The 20,573-nt window shown below is 39.3% G+C and overlaps 1 protein-coding gene across 14 annotated transcripts in view; it reads left to right on the forward strand.

Moving 5' to 3' along the window:
• TANC2 (tetratricopeptide repeat, ankyrin repeat and coiled-coil containing 2) overlaps positions 1-20,573 on the forward strand; it is a 593,508-nt gene that overhangs the window by 477,434 nt on the left and 95,501 nt on the right. For all 14 annotated transcript variants that reach the window (XM_071210733.1, XM_071210734.1, XM_071210737.1 and 11 more), the window contains one exon: positions 682-815. In XM_071210733.1, coding sequence (XP_071066834.1) covers positions 682-815 — 134 coding nt within the window. The remainder of the gene's footprint in view (positions 1-681; positions 816-20,573) is intronic.

Genomic DNA, 20,573 nt, shown 5'->3' on the forward strand with positions numbered 1-20,573 from the left:
TATAGTGGGTAAAAATACATTTTTAAAATAGGATGAACAAATAGAACTTTCTGAAAACAGCTTTATTGACCTATAATTAACATACCATACCATTCACCCATTTAAAGTGTGAAATTCAGTGTTTTTTAGTATATTTACAAGGTTGTACAATTATCACCACAATGTAATTTTATAACATTTCACCTCCCCTAAAAGAAACCCTGAACCATTGGTAGTGGATTCCCATTCTTTACCTTCATACCCACCCCCAGCCTAAGCAACCCCTGATCTACTTTCTGTCTATGGTTTTGCCTATTCTGGACACTTCATATAAATGGATTTATACAATATGTGGCCTTTTGTGACTTTTTTCATTTAGCATGATGTATTCAAAGGACCTCTATTTTATATCACGTATCTATATTTCATTTTTTTATCACCAAGTAATATTCCATTGTCTGAACGTGCCACATTTTATTTATCCATTCATAAGTTAATGAGACATTTCTGCTCGTTCCACTTTTGGACTATTATGAATCATGCTTCTCTGAATGTTTGTGTGCAATATTTTGCATGGATGTATGTTTTTATTTCTCTTGGATATATATGTAGAAGTGGAATTGCTGAGTCATAGAATAAATGGAATTTAACCAATCTTCATTTAGCTCAGAGTTTTATGGTTATCTCATCTTTTTCATCTAGATGTGGATGCCAACAGAGAGCTGCCTCTAACACAACCACCTTCAGCACATGCATCTATCACGAGTGGAAGCTGCCCAGGAACGCCAGAAATGCGCAGGCGGCAGGAGGAGGCTATGCGGAGACTAGCCTCACAGGTACAGTAGGATAGATACTCAGATTGGTAATATGTGATTTTCATTTTAACATCAAGGAGACAAAGGTCAAGAGACCCTTGGCAAAGTAAACAAAATTATATACAAGTATACCAAGAGGACATGGAGATAAGTTTCTCTTTCTTTGCTATTCCTAGAAATAATCTTAGAAGTAATCAAAGTTCTCTCATGGATAAGAAAGTTGAGGCTTAGAGAAGTTAATCTGGTTTACACTAGATCACACTGCAGGTAATCAATAGTTTTTAATTTTCATTTGGCACTCAAAACTCTTCCTACTATATTATACTGTCCCTAATATTTTTTGTATGTTTGGGTTTTAAATTGTTATTTTTACCAAAGTAACATGCACATACTTTAAAAAATCAAATAATGTTCAAAGGCTTTATTGATGCCCTTATTATGTAAACCATCAGTTCTCTTCTACTCCCCAATCTACCAACTCCTCAAAGGCAGTCACATTTAATTTTTAGCACTATTTCTCTAATATTTACCTCCATATTTCTAAATAAATGCATGACAGCTATAACTTGGTTCATCAGTTTTATATATTATCTATTGTGTCTTATTACAGATGATCAGAATTTTAGCTATTTTTCTTCCTACCTCCATCCTAGTACAGCTGTATCACCATTTTTTGGCTAAATCCATATTTCAGTATTAAGACTATACAAATATAGTTCTCTGTGGAACCAAGGAAATTCTATTACAACATTTACTTTCTTGAACAATTTCCTGAAGTTATAAATGCCTCATTTTAAAAATTTGCTTCATTTTCTTCAAATCTATGCCTAAGTTATTCCATAATAATTAATAGCTTTATAAAATGTCTCTCAATACTATTTTCCACACTTATTAGTCACATTTTTCTCCTCGGAAAAATCTATCCTGGAACCCTCCATCCAGCTCCTACCTGAACCCAGAAGACTCTCAAGGATTACCACCTACTTATTAGCCTGGAAACTACTATCACTTTTTTTTTTTTTAAGATTTATTTTTTATTTATTTCTCTCCCCTTCCCCGCCCCTGCCAGTTATCTGCTGTGTGTATTCACTGTGTGTTCTTCTGTGTCCACTTTGTATTCCTGTCAGCAGCACCCGAAATCCATGTCTCTTTTTGTTGCATCATCTTGCTGCATCAGCTCTCCCTGTGTGCGCCACCATTTCTGGGCAGGCTGCACTTTTTTCACACTGGACAGATCTCCTTATGGGGTGTACTCCTTGCACATGGGGCTCCCCTACACAGGGAACACCCCTGCATGGCAAGTCATTCCTTGCGCGCATCAGCACTCTGCATGGGCCAGCTCATCACACGGGTCAGAAGGCCCTGGGTTTGAACCTTGGACCTCCCATGTGGTAGGCAGATACCCTAACCATTTGGCCAAATCCACTTCCCTACTATCACTTCTGTTCTACGTTGGATCCCATGTCATCTTCTTCCTTGATTTTATTCCTCATTTTGGTAGAGTACATCCTCCAATAGATAACCAAGCAAGGATTCATAGCAAGTAAATTTTTTGAGACTTTTTTGATACTTTTTAAGAGTATCTTTGTTCCAAGCTCACACTCTATTTACTTGACATAGTATATAATTCTAGGTTAAAAATTATTTTCCCTCAGAATTTTGAAGGGGTTTTCCTTATTGTCTTGTGCTTCCAGTATTGCTATTAATTAATATAATATAGTATTGTTACTAATCTTTATATACCTTTTTTCTTTCCAGTAGTTTTTAGGATCTTCTTTTTATCACCTTTGTTCTGAAATTTCATGATGTGGAGCATTTATTCCATTGGCACTTAATGAGCCCTGGACATAAATCCTTGGATTCTGGAAATCCTTTTGTATTATTTTTTTAATTATTTTTATTTATTTATTTTTGTTTCTCTCCCCTTCCCCCCCTACACTCCTCCCAATTGTCTGCTCTCTATGTCCATTCCATATGTGTTCTTCTGTGACCGCTTCTATCCTTATCAGCGACACCAGGAATCTGTGTTTCTTTTTGTTGCATCATCTTGTTGTGTCAGCTCTCCGTGTGTGCGGCGCCATTCTTGGGCGGGCTGCACTTTCTTTCGCGCTGGGCAGGTCTCCTTACGGTGCGCACTCCTTGTGCGTGGGGCTCCCCTACGCAGGGGACACCCCTGAGTGGCAGGGCACTCCTTACATGCATCAACGCTGCGCATGGGCCAGCTCCACATGGGTCATGGAGGCCCAGGGTTTGAACCGCGGACCTCCCATGTGATAGGCGGATGCCCCATCCATTGGGCCAAGTCTGCTTCCCTGTATTATTTTTTGATAATTTCCTCTCCACCATTTTCTCTGCTTTCTCCTTCTACAGCTCCTATTAATGAAAAATGTGATTTCCTTATACTGATACTCTATTTTTTCTTAACTTTTCTCTCCTGTGTTCTATACCTTTGTTTTTCTTTTTCGTTTTTTTAATCTACCTTTGAGAGTTCCTCAACATCATATTCCATTCCTTTTACAAAAATTTTTATTTTGGCGCTCTTTTTTTTTTTTAAGATTTATTTTATTTATTTCTCTCCCCTTCCACTCCATTGTCTGCTCTTTGTGTCCATTCACTGTGTGTTCTTCTGTGTCCACTTGCATTCTTGTCATGCGGCACTGGGACACTGTGCTGTTGCTTTTTTTGTTTGTTTTATCTTGTTGCATCAGCGTTCTGTGTGTGCAGTGCCACTCCTGGGCAGGCTGTGCTTTTTTTGTGCAAGGCAGCTCTCCTTGCGGGGCTCACTCCTTGTGTGTGGGGCACCCCTACACAAGGGACACCCCTGCATGGCACGGCACACCTTGTATGCGGCAGCACTGTGCGTGGGCCAGTTCACAACATGGGTCAAGAGGCTCTGGGTATCGAACCCTGGACCCTCCATATGGTAGGCGGATCCTCTATCCATTGAGCCATAACGTCTTCCCTCATATTTTTATATTCCAATAGTTCTTTCCTGTTCTCCAGTTATTCCCTTCTTTTTATAGCATCCTGTTCTTGTTTTGTGGATGCAATATGTTCTCTTATCTCTTATTCAATAGTTAGACTTTAAAGAGTTTATTGAAAGCTTGTGTGTAAGAAAGAGTTCAACTGTAGAGCATTAAGATCACCCAGCAGACCTTTATTGGATATACCCAAAAGCTGGTGTTTGTAAGGTTTTTTTTTCTTGTGCTCTTCATCTCTAGCAAAGAATCCTCCAACCTCCTGCTTTGGAGGTATATATCCTGAATGTCAGCATTCTGGCGCTGGGCTAGAGAAGAGGGCTGGAGTTTCATCATTCATATGCATACTTTTTACTCAAGCTCCCTGTTTTCAGTCCTATACTTGATCCCTACTTTGCTGTGTCCCCTGTCCCGAAGCTCAGATTCTCTCTGGTTCACTTCCTCTAGTGAATATAATTTCCTTCCTGTGGGTGCTGAGGAAGGTAGTCACCTGTCTGGGCAGGGTGGGGATGGAGAGCTTGGGACTTAATGGCTTCTTACACAAATCTCATCTAATCTCTATGCTTTCAGTTCCCTTCTCACCCTCATCTTCCACAGTACCTGATGCTTCTAATTCTTACACTTTTCTGCGGTTACACACCACTTGGCTTGCCCTTTTGTGTTGTGTTATCCCCAGTAGTCATTAGTTGTTTTTTTTTTTAATCTTTTTTTTAGATTTTTTTTCTCTCCCCTTCCCCACCCCCCACCCCAATTGCCTGCTCTGTGTCCATTCACCATATGTTCTTTGTGTCTGCTTGTATTCTTGTCATCGGCACCTGGAATCTGTGTCTCGTTTTGTTGCGTCATCTTGCTGCATCAGCTCTCCATATGAGCGGCACCATTCCTGGGCAGGCTGCGCTTTTTTCGCTCTGGGCGGCTCTCCTTACAGGGCACACTCCTTGCACATGGGGCTCCCCTATGCGGGGGACACCTCTGCGTGGCACGGCACTCCTTGCGCGCATCAGCACTGCGCATAGGCCAGCTCATCACACGGGTCAGGAAACCCTGGGTTTGAAACTTGGACCTCCCATGTGGTATGCCGATGCCCTATCCATTGGGCCAAATCTGCTTCCCTGTAGGCATTATTTTACCTTCATCTATCTAAGTCATTTATAAATCCTTTATCTACTTTTCATCTTTATATATTATAATCTGGGATTATAGATAGATATGTCTAGTTTCATCAGAGATGGAGTTTGCATTTCTGTTTCTTATTCTCCTTGTTATTTTTGAGGGTTTTCAAGAGAATAACAGAGTGGAAATGTCTACCCCCAATATTTTAAAAATGTTCTTGGCATAGTTAATTAGTAATAAGGAACAGGGTATCATTTTTTATATCATAAGGTTCTAATTTCTTCATAGAAAAAGTTATACTGCTCCACAATCCAACTCAGAGCCAGAAACAGCATCTTTCCCCAACTACATTGTTAATTGTCCCTGCTCATTAATACACCCATCTATAATTGAGCTTCTGAAAACAATCTGAGATTTCCTTCGTATTCATTGCGAATTTAGTGCAACTTTAAAAGACTTCTCTGGGGTTTTTTCCCCTAAATATTCCGTGGTAATTTTGCTCCAGTCTTTTCTTAAGAGTAGTTAGAATGAATATCATCTTAGAAATACACAAATGTTGAAGAGTTTCTGGCATTATTGCCATTCATTTATTCATTTATATTGGAGTGTCTATAATCCATACGCTAAAGATAGAGCAGTGAACAGAACAGACACAAAGCCTATTCTAGAGTGGGGAAAGGACAGTAAACAAACAAATAAATATATGTCAAATTTTGGTAAGTGCTAAAAAAAATCACAAAGAATTAAGTTTCCCCACTTTGTCACTTTTTCTTAGACCCTCTCTCATCAAGAGAAAAAGTCCCACAATGTTTATGTTCAAGATTTGGGAAATGTTAAATATTGTAAGATATTAGTGGTTATATGTATACTTTGGAGTGATCACATTTAAAATTTCACAATTGTGTCTTAAGCAAAATATAAATAAATATTTTTGTGTCTAGACAGGGTATTTTTAAGTTTATATTAAACATTGTACAATAGATGGCCTCTTAGGTCATAATTGAATGTTATCCCAGTAATTGTGCCGCATATTACAGTTCACCTATACAAACAATGTGCTATAGAAGCAATAGAGCGGTAGCTAGCAATCTTGTTTCACATCTATAACAAGCCAGTAAGCAGAAATTAGGTTTTAAATGGGATTTACAAATCAGTGTATTGATAAGATAGGTTAATATGTGAGAATTACATATCCTTCAAAAACCTCCAACTTGTTGAACAAAGTTCTTAATGTCAATTCCTGTATATCTCTAATTATCATTTGCATTTCATAATATTCTTTCTGCTTCCTCTGTTGCTGTTTAACTGAGAACACTGAAGAGTTTTTAATCACAATTTTATTTTTTTAATTTAATTTAATTTATTCATTTTTTTAAAAATATTACATTCAAAAAATATAAGGTCCCCATTCACCCCCACCGCCCCCACCCCACCACTCCCCCCACAGTAACACTCTCCCCCATCATCATGACACATCCATTGCATCTGGTTTAATCACAATTTTAGAACAATTTTATTTATTGAAATAACAGGCTTTGCTAGGTCGGCAACTCTTAAATGTATTCCCAATTAACACTGAATATTTTTTCTGAAGTTTGATCTCAGTAGAGGGGCACAGGGATCTCATTCAGGGCTTTCCCTAGGTATGTGAATTTAACTCTGATTAGAGTAGTTTCTCCAAGGTTTGAATCCATTGTTATCATGTGATCATACCTGCAGAATTCATCGGACAGGAAGAAGTTAGCTTCCATTACAGAGGGTCTAATGTCTGTTGAGCTCAGTACTTGCATGTTACACTTATTTCTTCATCTTTACCTCAATCCTGTGAGCTGGTAATTATTATTCTTATTTTATAGATGAGGAAACTGTGGCTTCAGTGGTTGACTAAGTTTTCCAAGGTTACACTGTTAGAAGACGGCAGAGCTGGGGTTCAGAGCCAGGTTTTCTGACTACAAATCCTGTGTTCTTAAACACTGAACTAACTGCTGAGAACTGGTATGCAGCTGCTATGGTGGTCAGGTTTGCATAGTTTAGGAAGGTACTCTACTTGTTGAATCAGTAACTGAATTTAAATACTTCACCCATTTGAGAGATGATTGTGTTAAAAAATAAATAAATGCTGAGCAGGAATTATATTCTACTTAATGAATAATAACTGATGGTTGCTTGGAACTTATGTGCCAGAAATTGTTGTAAGTATTTTACATATACTAACTTATTTAATCATCACAATAACCCTATGCGGTGGACCCTTTTTTTGTTAAGATTTATTTACTTATTCCCCCTCGCCCCTCCACCCTTGTCTGCTCTCTCTGTCCATTCACTGTGCATTCTTTTGTGTCTGTCTTCTCTTTAGGCAGCACCAGGAACTGATCCTGAAACCTGAAGTACAAGAGAGGTGCTCAGTCTCTTGTACCACCTCAGCTCCCTGGTCTGCTACATCTCTTATTGTCTCTCCTCTGTGTCTTCTTTTTTGTTGTATCATCTTGCTGCACCAGCTCTCCACTTGTGCCAGCTTCCCTTACAGGCCAGCACTCCTGCACAGGCCAGTACTCCTCAATGGACCAGCTCTCCACATGGGCCAGCTTGCTGCGTAGGCCAGCTTGCTTTCACCAGGAGGCCCCAGGAATTGAACCCTGGACCTCCCATGTGGTAGACAGGAGCCCAATCACTTGAGCGACATCCGCTTCCCTAGACAGTATTTCACAGATGAGAAAATAGAGGCTCTGAGGTTAAATAGCTTGCCCAAGGTCACAATGGGGAAGTGGACGTGGTTCATCTGATAGAGCATCCACCTACCATATGGAGGGTCCGGGATTCGATACCCAGGGCCTCCTCATCCGTGTGGTAAGCTGGCCCATGCATAGTGCTGACATGCACAAGGAGTACCATGACACACAGGAGCACCCCCGTGTAGGAATGCCCCACGCACAGGAGTGTGCCCTGCAAGGAGAGCCTCCCCACATGGAAAAAAGCACAGCCTGCCCAGGAGTGGTGCCACACACACAGAGAGCTGACAGAGGAAGATGATGCAACAAAAAGAGATGTAGTTTCCCAGTGCCGCCTGACAATGCAAGCGGATGCAAAAGAACACACAGTAAATGGACACAGAGCAGACAACGGGGGAAGGGGAGAGAAATAAATAAAAATAAATCTTTAAAAAACAACAAAACCAGTACATGCCTGAGCCAAAATTTAAACCGAGGAAGGTGTATTCCAGAGTCAACGCTTTTAATCACTACCCTATGCTGTCTCTTTTGTGTGACAGGAAGGATTTTTGTTTAGTGTTCTTTTGGAAAATCTATCAATAATTGAATATGGCATAAAAGCAAGAAAACTATAATGGAGGAGAACCTTTCAATCATTTTGCTGACCTAAAACTCTTCAGAAAAAAAATTGTATGCTCATGCAACATTAGGAAAATTGTCACTGGTTTGTTTAATCCTTAGATTACAAAGCTATTACATCTGAAATAAGCTAATTTGAGAAATGAGCTAACTTTAAGCAATGCCATAAGAGACACAAAAAACAAGGGTTTTTTCCTAGGAAATCTGTGTAAGAAAAAAATCAAATGCCCTTGCCAAGATACTAGTTCTGTGCCACATCAGGGGGTTAGCAGATGATCATGGTTCCTAAAATTGTTGCTGCTACTGTTAGAGCTGTCAGCCAAAGTAGTCATTTCATCAATCCTGGTAATAATGAGCATGTTGAGTATAATATGAAAACTTAAGCCAAATGCATGTGCACACACACACAAAACAAAAAACAGTAATAAAGTGTAAGGCTTGATTTGTGATGCAGTAGCTCTCTTTGAAAAGATTTTCATTTTAGGAGAAATTATATCTAAACTAAACAACAAATAACCATAGATTATGTCAAGCATATACCCAAACACTGTGTTTGTAAAATTTATCTAGGACTTTTCTCCTGTAAAAAACACTGAGGTTTTATAGTCAGATTCAGACTTCATCTACATAAATATCTGTTAAATTAATGAATAAATTTGAGCCTTTTTCTATGCTGAAGCCTATGTACTCTTTCTAAAAAACATCTGATTTTACTGCTTAAAATAAGCAAATGGCACCTTACTGCCCTTGGATAAAATCCAGACTGCCTCCTTTAAACATCATATGAATTGTAATGAAAGGGAGGGCCTCTGCCTTTGTATGTCTATCCCAAGGTTTCTTAGCCTCAGCACTATTGATATTTTGGGCCAGGTAATTCTATGTCATAGGGGCTGCCCTGTATATTTTAGGATTTTTAGCAGCATCCTTGGCCTCCACCAACCAGATGACAAAAGCACTCCTTCACACATCCCCACCCTCCATTCCCCAGTTGAGACAACCAAAAATGTTTCCAGACATTGTCAGATGTCCCCTGAGGGACAAAATTGCCCTGCTTGATAACCTCTGTTCTGCCTTATTTCCCATCATTCCCCATTCAGTAACACTGTTACATTCTAGCCACACTAAATTAAAAGTACAAAGCTGTGCCTTACATTAGGACCTCTGTACACGCTGTTTCCTTCTATCTGGAACACTACTCTCTGGTTCACTCCTCATCCCTCAGATCTCATTTTAAATGTTACTCCTTCTGAGAAGTGGATTTGGCTGAACGGATAGGGCATCCACCTACCACATGGGAGATCTAGGGTTCAAACACAGGGCCTCCTGACCCCGTGTGATGAGCTGGCCCACGCACAGTGCTGATAACACGCAAGGAGTGCCATGCCACTCAGGGGTGTCCCCCGTGTAGGAGAGCCCCACTCTCAAGGAATGCACCCCATAAGGAGAGCCACCCAATGCAAAAGAAGTGCAGCCTGCCCAAAAGTGGTACCGCACACACGGAGAGCTGACGCAGCAAGATGACACAACAAAAAGAGACACAGATTCCAGTGCCACTGACAAGAATACAAGCAGACACAGAAAAACACACAGCGAATGGACACAGAGAGCAGACAACTGGGGTAGGGGGTGGCAGGGGAAGGAGAGAGAAATGAATTTTTAAATAATAAATAAATCTTTTTTAAAAATTACTTCTTCTAAGAAGACTTATCTGATTTTCCTAAGTTAGTTATGCCCTGGCTGTGGATTGACCCAGCACCCTGTATTTCCCCTCTAACAGGCCTTATTTCACAATTATTATTATTTAATTATCTTTCTTTCCTGCTAGACTGTGAAGGGCAGACAGGGGTCTCATCTATTAATATACTACTCGTCAATTCTCCATAACCTACCACACTGCTTGGCATATAATAAAAGTTCAATTAATATTTGTTGAATGAAAATAAGTGTCAGTGTTTTTCAATTAAGGAATTCTGTGGACATTCATCTAGATGCTTTATTCAGATATAATAATGGTTCCCAACCAACTCCTTAATATATTTTACTATGTAGGTCAAATCTGAGTCAGATTCATGTGTCCCATGACTGAATCTTGGTTTGTTTCATAAATTCTGGATCAAATACATTTGGATGTTTCATGTTGTGCCAGGCCAGTTCCTCTAGTAATCTCAGATAAACTAAGTAAATTAGTCACTTTTCTTTAAAATTTATGTTTGCTATTGGCCCCAACCTCATCTAGCTCGGGTAATCAGTAATCAATAATTGAATAGTAACAACCTATGGGATAGAACTATTTAGGTCTAGATTTACAACAAAGTTAAACTTTACCCTGAGTTCTGCAGCAGTGGTAGGCCTCTGACTACCCAGATATTGAAACATGCTATAAAGTCTGCATAATTAAAGCAGTGTAGTACTTGTGTATGAATAGATAAATAGACCAGTGAAATAGAATAGAAAATTCAGAATTAGAATCAGGTACATGTAGATACTTAGTACATGAAAAGGCAGCATCTCAGGTCACTAGAGTAAAGAAAGACTTTTTAATAAATGGTGCCGAGATAATGAATAACCATATGGACAAAATTAGGTCCATATCTTATACCATCTCTAAGAATAAACCCCAAATGGATTGGGGATCTAAATATAAAGAAGAAACTATACAAGTACTAGAAATATGGGCAAATTCCTCTTTAACCTTGGTGTAGGGAAAGACTTTCTTACTAAGGTCTAAATCTAGAGGAATATAGAAAAGGTTGATAAATGTGACTACATTAAAATAAAAAATTTTGCACAATAGAATATACTATAAACAAAATATATCAGATAAACTGGGAGAAAATATGTGTAAAATATTCCACAGATTAAGGGTTAATATTCCTCACATTTAAAGAACTCTTAAAAACTGAACAACAAAGAACTGAAACATGATAGAAAAATAGGAAAAAGACATAGACAATTCACCAAAAATGAAGAGATTAAAAAATATGTTCAAATTTTTGAAAAATGTTTGAAATTTTTGAAAAAATATTCAAACTCACTTGTAATTAGAGAAAAGCCTGAGAAAACAGATACTTTCATACATATGGGAATGGAAAATTTGACAAACCGTCTGGAGTGAAATTTGGTAATACCTAACAAAGTCCTATGTGCACTTAACTTTTTTTTTCCAGGCACTTTTTTTTTAAACTTTATTTTGTACATTTAATAATTGAAAATACAAACAATGGAAAACTAAAAAGATAATACAGTTGAATAAAAACATACATTTCTCAATTAAATGTACTGGATACCTATAAATTTTTTTGAATCATACAAATGTTGCACAATACATTTGGTTCATAGCAATGCAGTCATGTAGTATTTGTCCTTTTGTGTCTGGCTTGCTTCACTCAATATAATGTCCTCCAGGTTCATCCATGTTGTCATATGCTTTACAACTTCATTTCTTCTTATAGCTGTGTAATGTTCCATCGTGTGAATAGACCACAGTTTGTTTATCCATTCATCTGTTATTGACACCAAGGTTGTTTCCAACTTTTGGATATTGTGAACATATCCAAACCGCTATGAACATCAGTGTGCAGATGTCTGTTTGGGTCACTGCTGTCAGTTCTTCTGGGTATATACCCAATAGTGGTATTACCGGGTCACATGACAAGTTTATATTCAACTTCTTTTTTTTTTTTTTTTTTTTTTTTTTTTTTTTAAAGATTTATTTATTTATTTAATTTCCCCCCCGCCCCCGGTTGTCTGTTCTTGGTGTCTATTTGCTGCGTCTTGTTTCTTTGTCCGCTTCTGTTGTCGTCAGCGGCACGGGAAGTGTGGGCGGCACCATTCCTGGGCAGGCTGCTCTTTCTTTTCACGCTGGGCGGCTCTCCTTACGGGGCGCACTCCTTGCGCGTGGGGCTCCCCCACGCGGGGGACACCCTTGCGTGGCACGGCACTCCTTGCGCACATCAGCACTGCGCATGGCCAGCTCCACACGGGTCAAGGAGGTCCGGGGCTTGAACCGCGGACCTCCCATGTGGTAGACGGACGCCCTAACCACTGGGCCAAAGTCCGTTTCCCTATATTCAACTTCTTTAGGAACTGCCAAACAGTCCTCCACAGTGGCTGCATCATTCTGCATTTCCACCAAGAATAGATAAATGTTCCTAACTCTCCATGGCCTCTCCAACACTTGTAGTTCCCTGTCTCCTTAATGGTGGCCATTCTGATAGTTGTGAAATGGTATCTCATTGTAGTTTTAATTTGCATTTACCTAATCATTAGTGATGTTGAGCATTTCTTCCTGTGTTTTTTGTTTGTTTGTTTTTAATTGTATTTCTTTTTTGGACAAATGTCTTATTTAAGTCTTTTGCCCACTTTTTAATTGGATCATTTGTCTTTTTATTGTTGAGTTGTAACATCTCTTTATATATCCCGGATATTAAATCTTTATTGGTTATATGATTTCCAAGTATTTTCTCCCATTGAGTTGGCTGCCTTTTCACCCTTTTGTCAAAATCCAGTGAGGTACAAAAGTGTTGGATTTGATTTGCAATTATTTTGTTGAGAATTGTTGCATCTCTGAGAGATTGGTCTGTAATTTTCTTTTCTTGTAGTATCTATATCTCACTTTGGTATTAGGGTAACATCGGCTTCACAGGATTGGTGTTAATTCTTTCTAAATGCTTGGTAGAATTCACCGGTGAAGCCTTCCAGTCCTGGACTTTTCTTTGCTGGGACATTTTTCTTTTTTTTTTTTTTTTTTAAAGATTTTATTTTATTTATTTCTCTCCCCTGCTTGTTTTGGGGTTGGTTGGATGTTCTTTTTGTAGTTTCTGTAGTTGTTCAGTTAAATCTTTGAGTTTAGCTCTTTCTTCTTTTTTAATATAGGCATTTAGGGCTGTAAATTTCCCTCTTAAGACTGCCTTTGCTGTATCCCATAAGTTTTGATAGGTTGTGTTCTTGTCTTCATTTGTCTTGATATATTTACTGATTTCACTTGCAATTTCTTTGACCCACTGATTATTTAGGAGTATGTTGTTCAGCCTCCACACATTTGCAAATTTGCTTTTTTCCTATTATTGATTTCCAGTTTCATACCATTATGATCTGAGAAGGTGCTTTTCATAATTTAATTTTTTTTATGTTTATTGAGAGCTGCATTGTACAGTAACATGTGGTCTATCCTGGAGAAAGGTCCATGGGCACTTGAGAAGAATGTAAAACCCACTGAGTTTGGATGCAGTGTTCTGTGTAGGTCTGTTAGGTCTAACTCATCAACATATTGTTAAAGTTCTCCGTTTCCTTGTTGATCTTCTGTTTACTTCTTCTCTCTAATGATGTGAGTGGGGTATTGAAGTCTCCAGCAATTATTGTAGAGATTCTATTTCTCCCTTCAGTTTTCCCAGAGTTTGTTTCATGTATTTTGGGCACCCTGGTTAGATGCATAGATATTTATGACTGTTACATCTTTCTGGTGGATTTTACCTTTTATTAATATATAATGGCCTTCTGTATCTCTTATAACTTTTTGCATTTAAAGTCTGTTTTGTCTGATATTAGTATAGCTATCCCTGCTTTTTTCTGTTTCCTATTCACATGGAGTATCTTTTTCCAACCTTTCACTTTCAGCTGGTTTGTGTCTCAGGGTCTAAGGTGAATTTCTTGAAAGTAGCATATGGGTGGCCCATGTTTTTTTAATCAATTCTATCAGCCTGTATCTTTTGATTGTGGAGTTTAATCCATTCACATTCAATGATATTTCTGTAAATACACTATTTACTTCCCCCATTTTATACTTTATTTTCATATGTCATATCTTATTTTTGTCTTTCTTTTTACTCTTTTGGTTATCCTTTCTGCTCTTCTTTCTTCTATACTCTTCTCCAAGCCTCTCTCTCCTGTCTTTTACTTTCATGTTCTAAGGCTTTCTTTAATATTTCCTGCAAAGGTGGATTCTTTTTTGCATTCTCTCTTAGTTTCTGTTTGTGAATTTTTTATACTCTCCTTCATATTTGAAAGGACAGTTTTGCTGAATAAAAAATCCTCACCTGGCACTTTTTCTCTTTCAGTATCCTAATTGTGTCATACCACTATCTTCTCACCTCCATGATCTCTGAAAACAAATCTGCACTAAGTCTTACTGGACATCCCTTGTATGTGATGTTTTGTTTCTCCTTTGTTGCTCTGAGAATTTTCTCTTTATCTTTGACATTTGACATTCTAAGTAGTATGTGTCTTGGTGTAGGTCTATTCAGATTTATTCTGATTGGGGTATGGTTGCTTCTTGGACATGTAAGTTCATTTCTTTCATGAGAGTTGGGAAAATTTCAGCTACTATTTCCTCAAATACTCTTTCTGCCCCCTTTCCCCTCTCTTCTCCTTCTGGAACTCCCACGACACATATGTTGTTGTATTTTGTGTTGTCATTCAACTCTGAATCCCTGCTCAATTTTTTCCATTCTTTCCTCTCTTTAATTTTATCTGTTCTGTCTTCAGTATCACTTATTCTTTCTTCTATCATTTCAAGTCTGCTGTTGTATGCTTCAGTGTGTTTTTTGTTTGTTTGTTTTGTTTTGTTTTTCAGGCAGGCAGAACTTTATTGGGAAGCTCTCCCAATGGAGGGGTTCTGAAGAGAGACTTCAGCCCTCAATGTGTTTTTGATCTCACCTATTGTGTCTTTCATTCCCATGAGTTCTGTTACTTTTCTGTTCAGGGTTTCAACTTCTTTGCACTCGCTCAATGTCTTCTTGATGTCATTTGTCTCTTTGAAAGTATTGTCTTTCAACTCATTAATTTGATTTTGGAAATTTGTGTGCATCTCACTGATTACTTCTCTCAGATTCTTTTTTTTTTTTTTTTTTTTTTAATTTTAAAAGTATTTATTTTTTTTTTAATTTTTTTATTTTTTATTGACTTTGTAATAATATTACATTAAAAATATATATGTGAGGTCCCATTCAACCCCACCCCCCCACCCCCCCTGTCCCCCCCCCCAACAACACTCGTTCCCATCATCATGACACATCCATTGGATTTGGTAAGTACATCTTTGGGCACCTCTGCACCTCATATACATTGGTTCACATCATGGCCCATACTCTCCTCTATTCCATCAAGTGGGCCCTGTGAGGATTTACAATGTCCGGTGATTACCTCTGAAGCACCATCCAGGGCAGCTCCATGTCCCGAAGACGCCTCCACCTCTCATCTCTTCCTGCCTTTCCCCATACCCTTTGTCCATTATGTCCCCTTTTCCCAATCCAATGCCACCTCTTCTATGTGGACATTGGATTGGTTGTGTCCATTGCACCTCTATGTCAAGAGGAGGGTCAGATTCCACCTGGATGCTGGATGCAATCCTCCCATTTTCAGTTGTAATCACTCTAGGCTCCATGGTGTGGTGGTTGTCCTTCTTCAACTCCATCTTAGCTGAGTGTGGTAAGTCCAATAAATCAGATTGTAGGTGCTGGAGTCTGTTGAGGCTCAGGATCTGGCTATCACATTGTCAGTCCAGAGATTCAAATCCCCTAAATATATCTTAAACCTCAACATTAACTGCACCTCCAGCACATTAGCATGAAAGTCTTATGAAGGGAGATCCCATCTGAGTCCAGATTCATCACACATAAACACCATTTCCAAAGAGGGGCCATCTGCCCTGGTAGTTAACCCCATCGGCCATGACCATAACTCCCATGGGTCTCTTTAGCCCTCAAAGGAACCAATATCTGGGGGTTGTATCTGCTTTATCTGTCTCTCTGACTCTGCTCAGTTGTGCATGAGGGCAAACCTTCTGCCAGCCTCCAGACTCTTCTTTAGAAACTCGTAGCCATATAAACTCATTTCTCCTTTCCATTTCCCCCTTACTTTAGGTCAAACAGCATTTTAAAGTCATGGTATTTTATGTAGACATGGATATTCTGCTGATCCGCATTGAACCTTCCGTATAAGGTCATTTTCCAGTTGCATCATCAGTTGGTAGTTGATAGTGGTCCCTCGTTGCCAGGGAGGCTCATCCCCGGGTGTCATGTCCCGCGCTGGGGGGAAGGCATTGCATTTACATGCTGAGTTTGGCTTCAAGACTGGCCACATTTGAGTAACATGAAGGCTAACAGAAGGAAATTCCCAGGCACAAAGTTGCTCTAGGCCTTGTTCTTATTTTGGGTTTATCAGCTCACAAGCATAGTCATTAGCATCTGGGGCTCACTGTTGAACCCTCACTCCCTCCCGGTCCCCACCACTGTACCTGGGAGACTGTCGCTGCTCCCCTAGGGACCACGACAGAGCACCACTGGCCAGGAACCCAGTACCCCCCCTACTGTGGTTTTTAATTGTTGCCACTATGAGTATATCCAAACATTACCATGCACCCTGTACATATGTTCTGTACAGCTCCCTGTCAGTCATATATCACCTGTCATTGGTATCCCATACCAGTATCCCTCCATTGCCATTGTTGAAACACTCTGTGATCCAGAACTCCCCGAAATTTGAAGCCCAGTATAATGTCATGGTCCCTTACTAGGGAATGGCATATAGCGATGAGTTTAAAGGATAGATAAAGAACTTGGATAAAGTTAGATAAAGAACTTAGATAAAGAATGTTGACTTGAAAAAATTCCACATCCTGTTTTTTTCTTTTCCCCCCCCCCCCCCCCCCCTAATTATTCAGCTTTTCTTCACAGGAGTCCTAGACCACAGCAATGTATATATATAATATACAGCACTCCCACACATCCACCAGAAAACCTTTTCCCTTCCACAGTGATACTCTTACGCCCTATTCATATCATATTTACTTAAAGTGATGTACAGAGTCTGAGACATTAGCTTTCTAACAAGGTGACATCTGTGCTTACATTATGGTGCATACTTTAGGATACACAGTTCTTTACATTTTTAGTTATCCTATGTTTTACATTATGGTTTACATTATCAGTCTGTCATCTCCTATATGTTATGGTGTAATATTACATGTTTTATATCCATCTTTGTGTACTCTCAAGAAACTCCTCTCTTACCCCCCATTTACTTTGGTTCCACACATTTAACGTCCATTTTCCCTTCCACCTTGGTGCCCTCAGTGATAGCCAACCTCCGTTTCCTGAGGAGCCACTTCCAGTCTCTCAGATTCTTAATCTCTTCTAGGGCTTTGATTTATTCCTTTTCTTGGGCCATGTCTTCTATTTTCTTAGTATGGCTTGTAAATTTTTTGCTAATATCTAAGCATCTGATTAGGATGTAGCTTACTCAGATGCTCAATTTCTTTCTCTTTTGTAGGGATTTAGTGGTAGAAGGCTGTGTGTTACCCCTGTTCTTTGATTCTTGGGTCAACCTGGATTGTTAGGATTGTCCTGCTGGTTGCTCAAACTGGGCACTGGACCCAGTAATTGGTTGTAGAGTCACTTCCTAGGGACTTGTATAGGAAGGCTATAGAGGCAGGAAAAAGCCTCTCCTACTTATTTTTAATTTTCCTGCATGCACTTCCTTGGTCTGCCAGCAGATGGTGCCCTTTGGCAGTTCTCGGTTCAATGCCTAGTTGGAGTGTGTGTGTTGTAACACAGCCTGGGTCAATGTGATAGAGCTTCCTGTCTGGAGCTAAGAGCCTTGTAATTCAAATGTTCTCTGAGACGGTTCTCCAGCCTTCTCTGGCAGGCCCCTCCTTTTTCCCAGGTCAGAAAAATTTCCATTCCCTTCTGAATCCTCAACAATCAGTCGATCCGGTAGTAGAGGAAGAGACTGGGAGGTTTGGATCTCCTGCCAGCTCCAAGGCAAACAGTGGCCAGCCCCACCAGGCCTAAGGTTTCCTCGGACACACAGACCAAATCTGTGAGCTGAAGCTGAATCAGCCTTAGGCTGTGTCCCTCTGTCTCCCCTTTCCTAGGGCATCCTCAACAATTAGTCCCAGCTAGAAGAGAGAGGGAGGTTGCGAGGGTCAGAGTTTTTCAGTCCTTTCTGGGCTCTCGGGGCAAACCAGTGTGTGGCCCCACCTGGCCTGGAAGGCTCCTGGGACCCAGCAGACCAAATCTGTGGATCAGAAGCTGAGTCAACCTTAGGGTTGTCCCTCTCTCTCCCCTTTCCTGGGGTAGTAGATCCCTGGAGCCCTCAGTCTGTAGACACAGGCCCAGAAGCCTGAGAGTTCTAAAGTGTCTTTAGTGTGGGGGATGGTGCATGCAAGAAAAATAAAAATAAGTAGGAGAGGCTTTTCCTGCCTCTGTAGCTTTCCTTTGCAGCTCACAGTTCTGTTGTTGTAATTTCCCACCTTCGTCTCTCTCTCTCCTCTGGGTGGTGTCCAGCCTTCACCTGGTATCCTATACCCTAGAAGATCTTTTTCTAGGCTGTTTCAGCTTGTCCTCTAGCTATTTTTCTGGAGGAGAAGAGAGTCCCATGTCGTTCTAGTCCACCATCTTCACAGAAGTTTGAACTTAACTTTTGACTCAATATCCCACTTCTAAGAATCTACCCTGAAGATACACCTTAAATGATACAAGAAGACTTATGCACAAAACTATTCATTATAGCATTCCCTATAAAAGCAAAATATTGGAAACAATTTATGCTCATACATAGAGGAAAACTGAATAAACTATGGTACGTCTATTCATTTGAGTACTATGCAGCTATAAAAAAAGAATGAGAATAAGTTCTGTGATCTTCAGAATATACTGTTAGGTTAAAAAAAAGTGCAGAAATTATCAATGGGATGCTAATCTTCATTAAGAAAGAAGAGGAAGAAAACACACATGTAATTTTTTATTTGTGCAAATGAAATGCAGGAGGTTTGATAAACCAGAAACTAAAGAGATTGGTACCTATAGGGAATGACTTGGAAAGGGATGGAAAGAAGTAGGTACTGGAATTGGAGTACAGGGATGAGGAGGAAGTGACACTGCTGTGAATATATGTTTTTAAATAGCTCTGACCCTTAGAAACATAGAAGTGTTTCACATACTCAAAAAGTAAACCATTAAAATCAGCCAATATGGGAGGTGGGGTGGAGTGGGACAACTTAAAATGGAATGCAGACACTAACAAATGAACCTACCTGTATTACCAATAAATAACATGACCACACTGAAGGGACAGAGAAAAAAAATAGCTAACCTAAATAACTTTGGAAAGTAATATCTTGACCAGATACTATAAGGATAAAGACAAAAAGAACTGTTCATAAATGCTGTCATCTAGTTAAATGTGTTTCTCACAGGGATATGGGTTAATAATTCTAAAAATACTTTTATGTATATACTAGAATTGAACAGATAAGAAAATATATTGGAAGTAACAAAAGCGAGGTTTCTTATTGTTGAATAAAGAAGTTACAAAAGAGGGAAGGCGGAAAGTTAAAATGAACTAGGTGGTGCTGAATTGGGATCTGAGATATCCATGTATCCTCATGATTTTATATATATATACACACACACACACACATTCAAATAGATACAAATATATCTTTGGGTATCTATGAAATACTATATTTATACATATATTTCCCAGCTCTGTCCACTGAAAAGGCCTCCAAATAATGACACCTCAATTGACAGCGAGCACACCTAGCACCCAGACCTTGTTTTCTAAACATCATTCTCCAATATAAGGAACCAGGACTCTTTGAAGAAGTAAAGATTCCAGGTCTGAGACAGAGAAAATACAAGATGAACTTGGAACATCTTGTGGTTCCAGAAAATAAGGAAGTGCTCAAAAAAGGATGGGGGCTTGTTGAAAGAACACAAGTGCCAACCTGAAGGAGCTCCCAGTGACCAAAGGAATAATTTAAGCAACAAAATAAACACAGTATTCTACCAATAGAATAAAGTGAATATCTGAAAATGAGTCCATGTTGATTAAATAATCAATTAAATAAATAAATGAGGGGGGAGAAACAGCTCTTTCAGTAGATTTCCAATTAATAAATGTGGAAGGAAGGCAAGAAATAAATCACTGTTAGGCAAACATTACAGGAATAATTATTACAGACAAGATCCACTGATAGATGTGACAATTAGTGGGCAAAAATTTGTGGAGAGACAGGTTTTACATAGTCTCAAAGTTTCTCCCCTAAGATGTTTATATTACTCAGCCAAAGGGATGCTGATGCAAAGTACCAGAAATCAGTTGGCTTTTATAAAGGGTATTTATTTGGGGTACAAGCTTACAGTCACAAGGTCATATAAGTGTTAAGTTACTTCCCTTACCAAAGTCTGTTGCCATGTGTGGGAGCAAGATGGCTGCCGGTCTCTGTGAGGGTTCAGTCTCCTCCTTCCTCCTAAGGCTCCACAGTCCCAACTCCTTCAGGTCTGTGTCTCTCCCCGTGGCTTAATTCTTTCCAGGCTTAGCTTCTCTGTTCTGTCTAC

Source organism: Dasypus novemcinctus, chromosome 21 (assembly GCF_030445035.2).
Source record: "Dasypus novemcinctus isolate mDasNov1 chromosome 21, mDasNov1.1.hap2, whole genome shotgun sequence".
Lineage (NCBI taxonomy): Eukaryota > Metazoa > Chordata > Mammalia > Cingulata > Dasypodidae > Dasypus > Dasypus novemcinctus.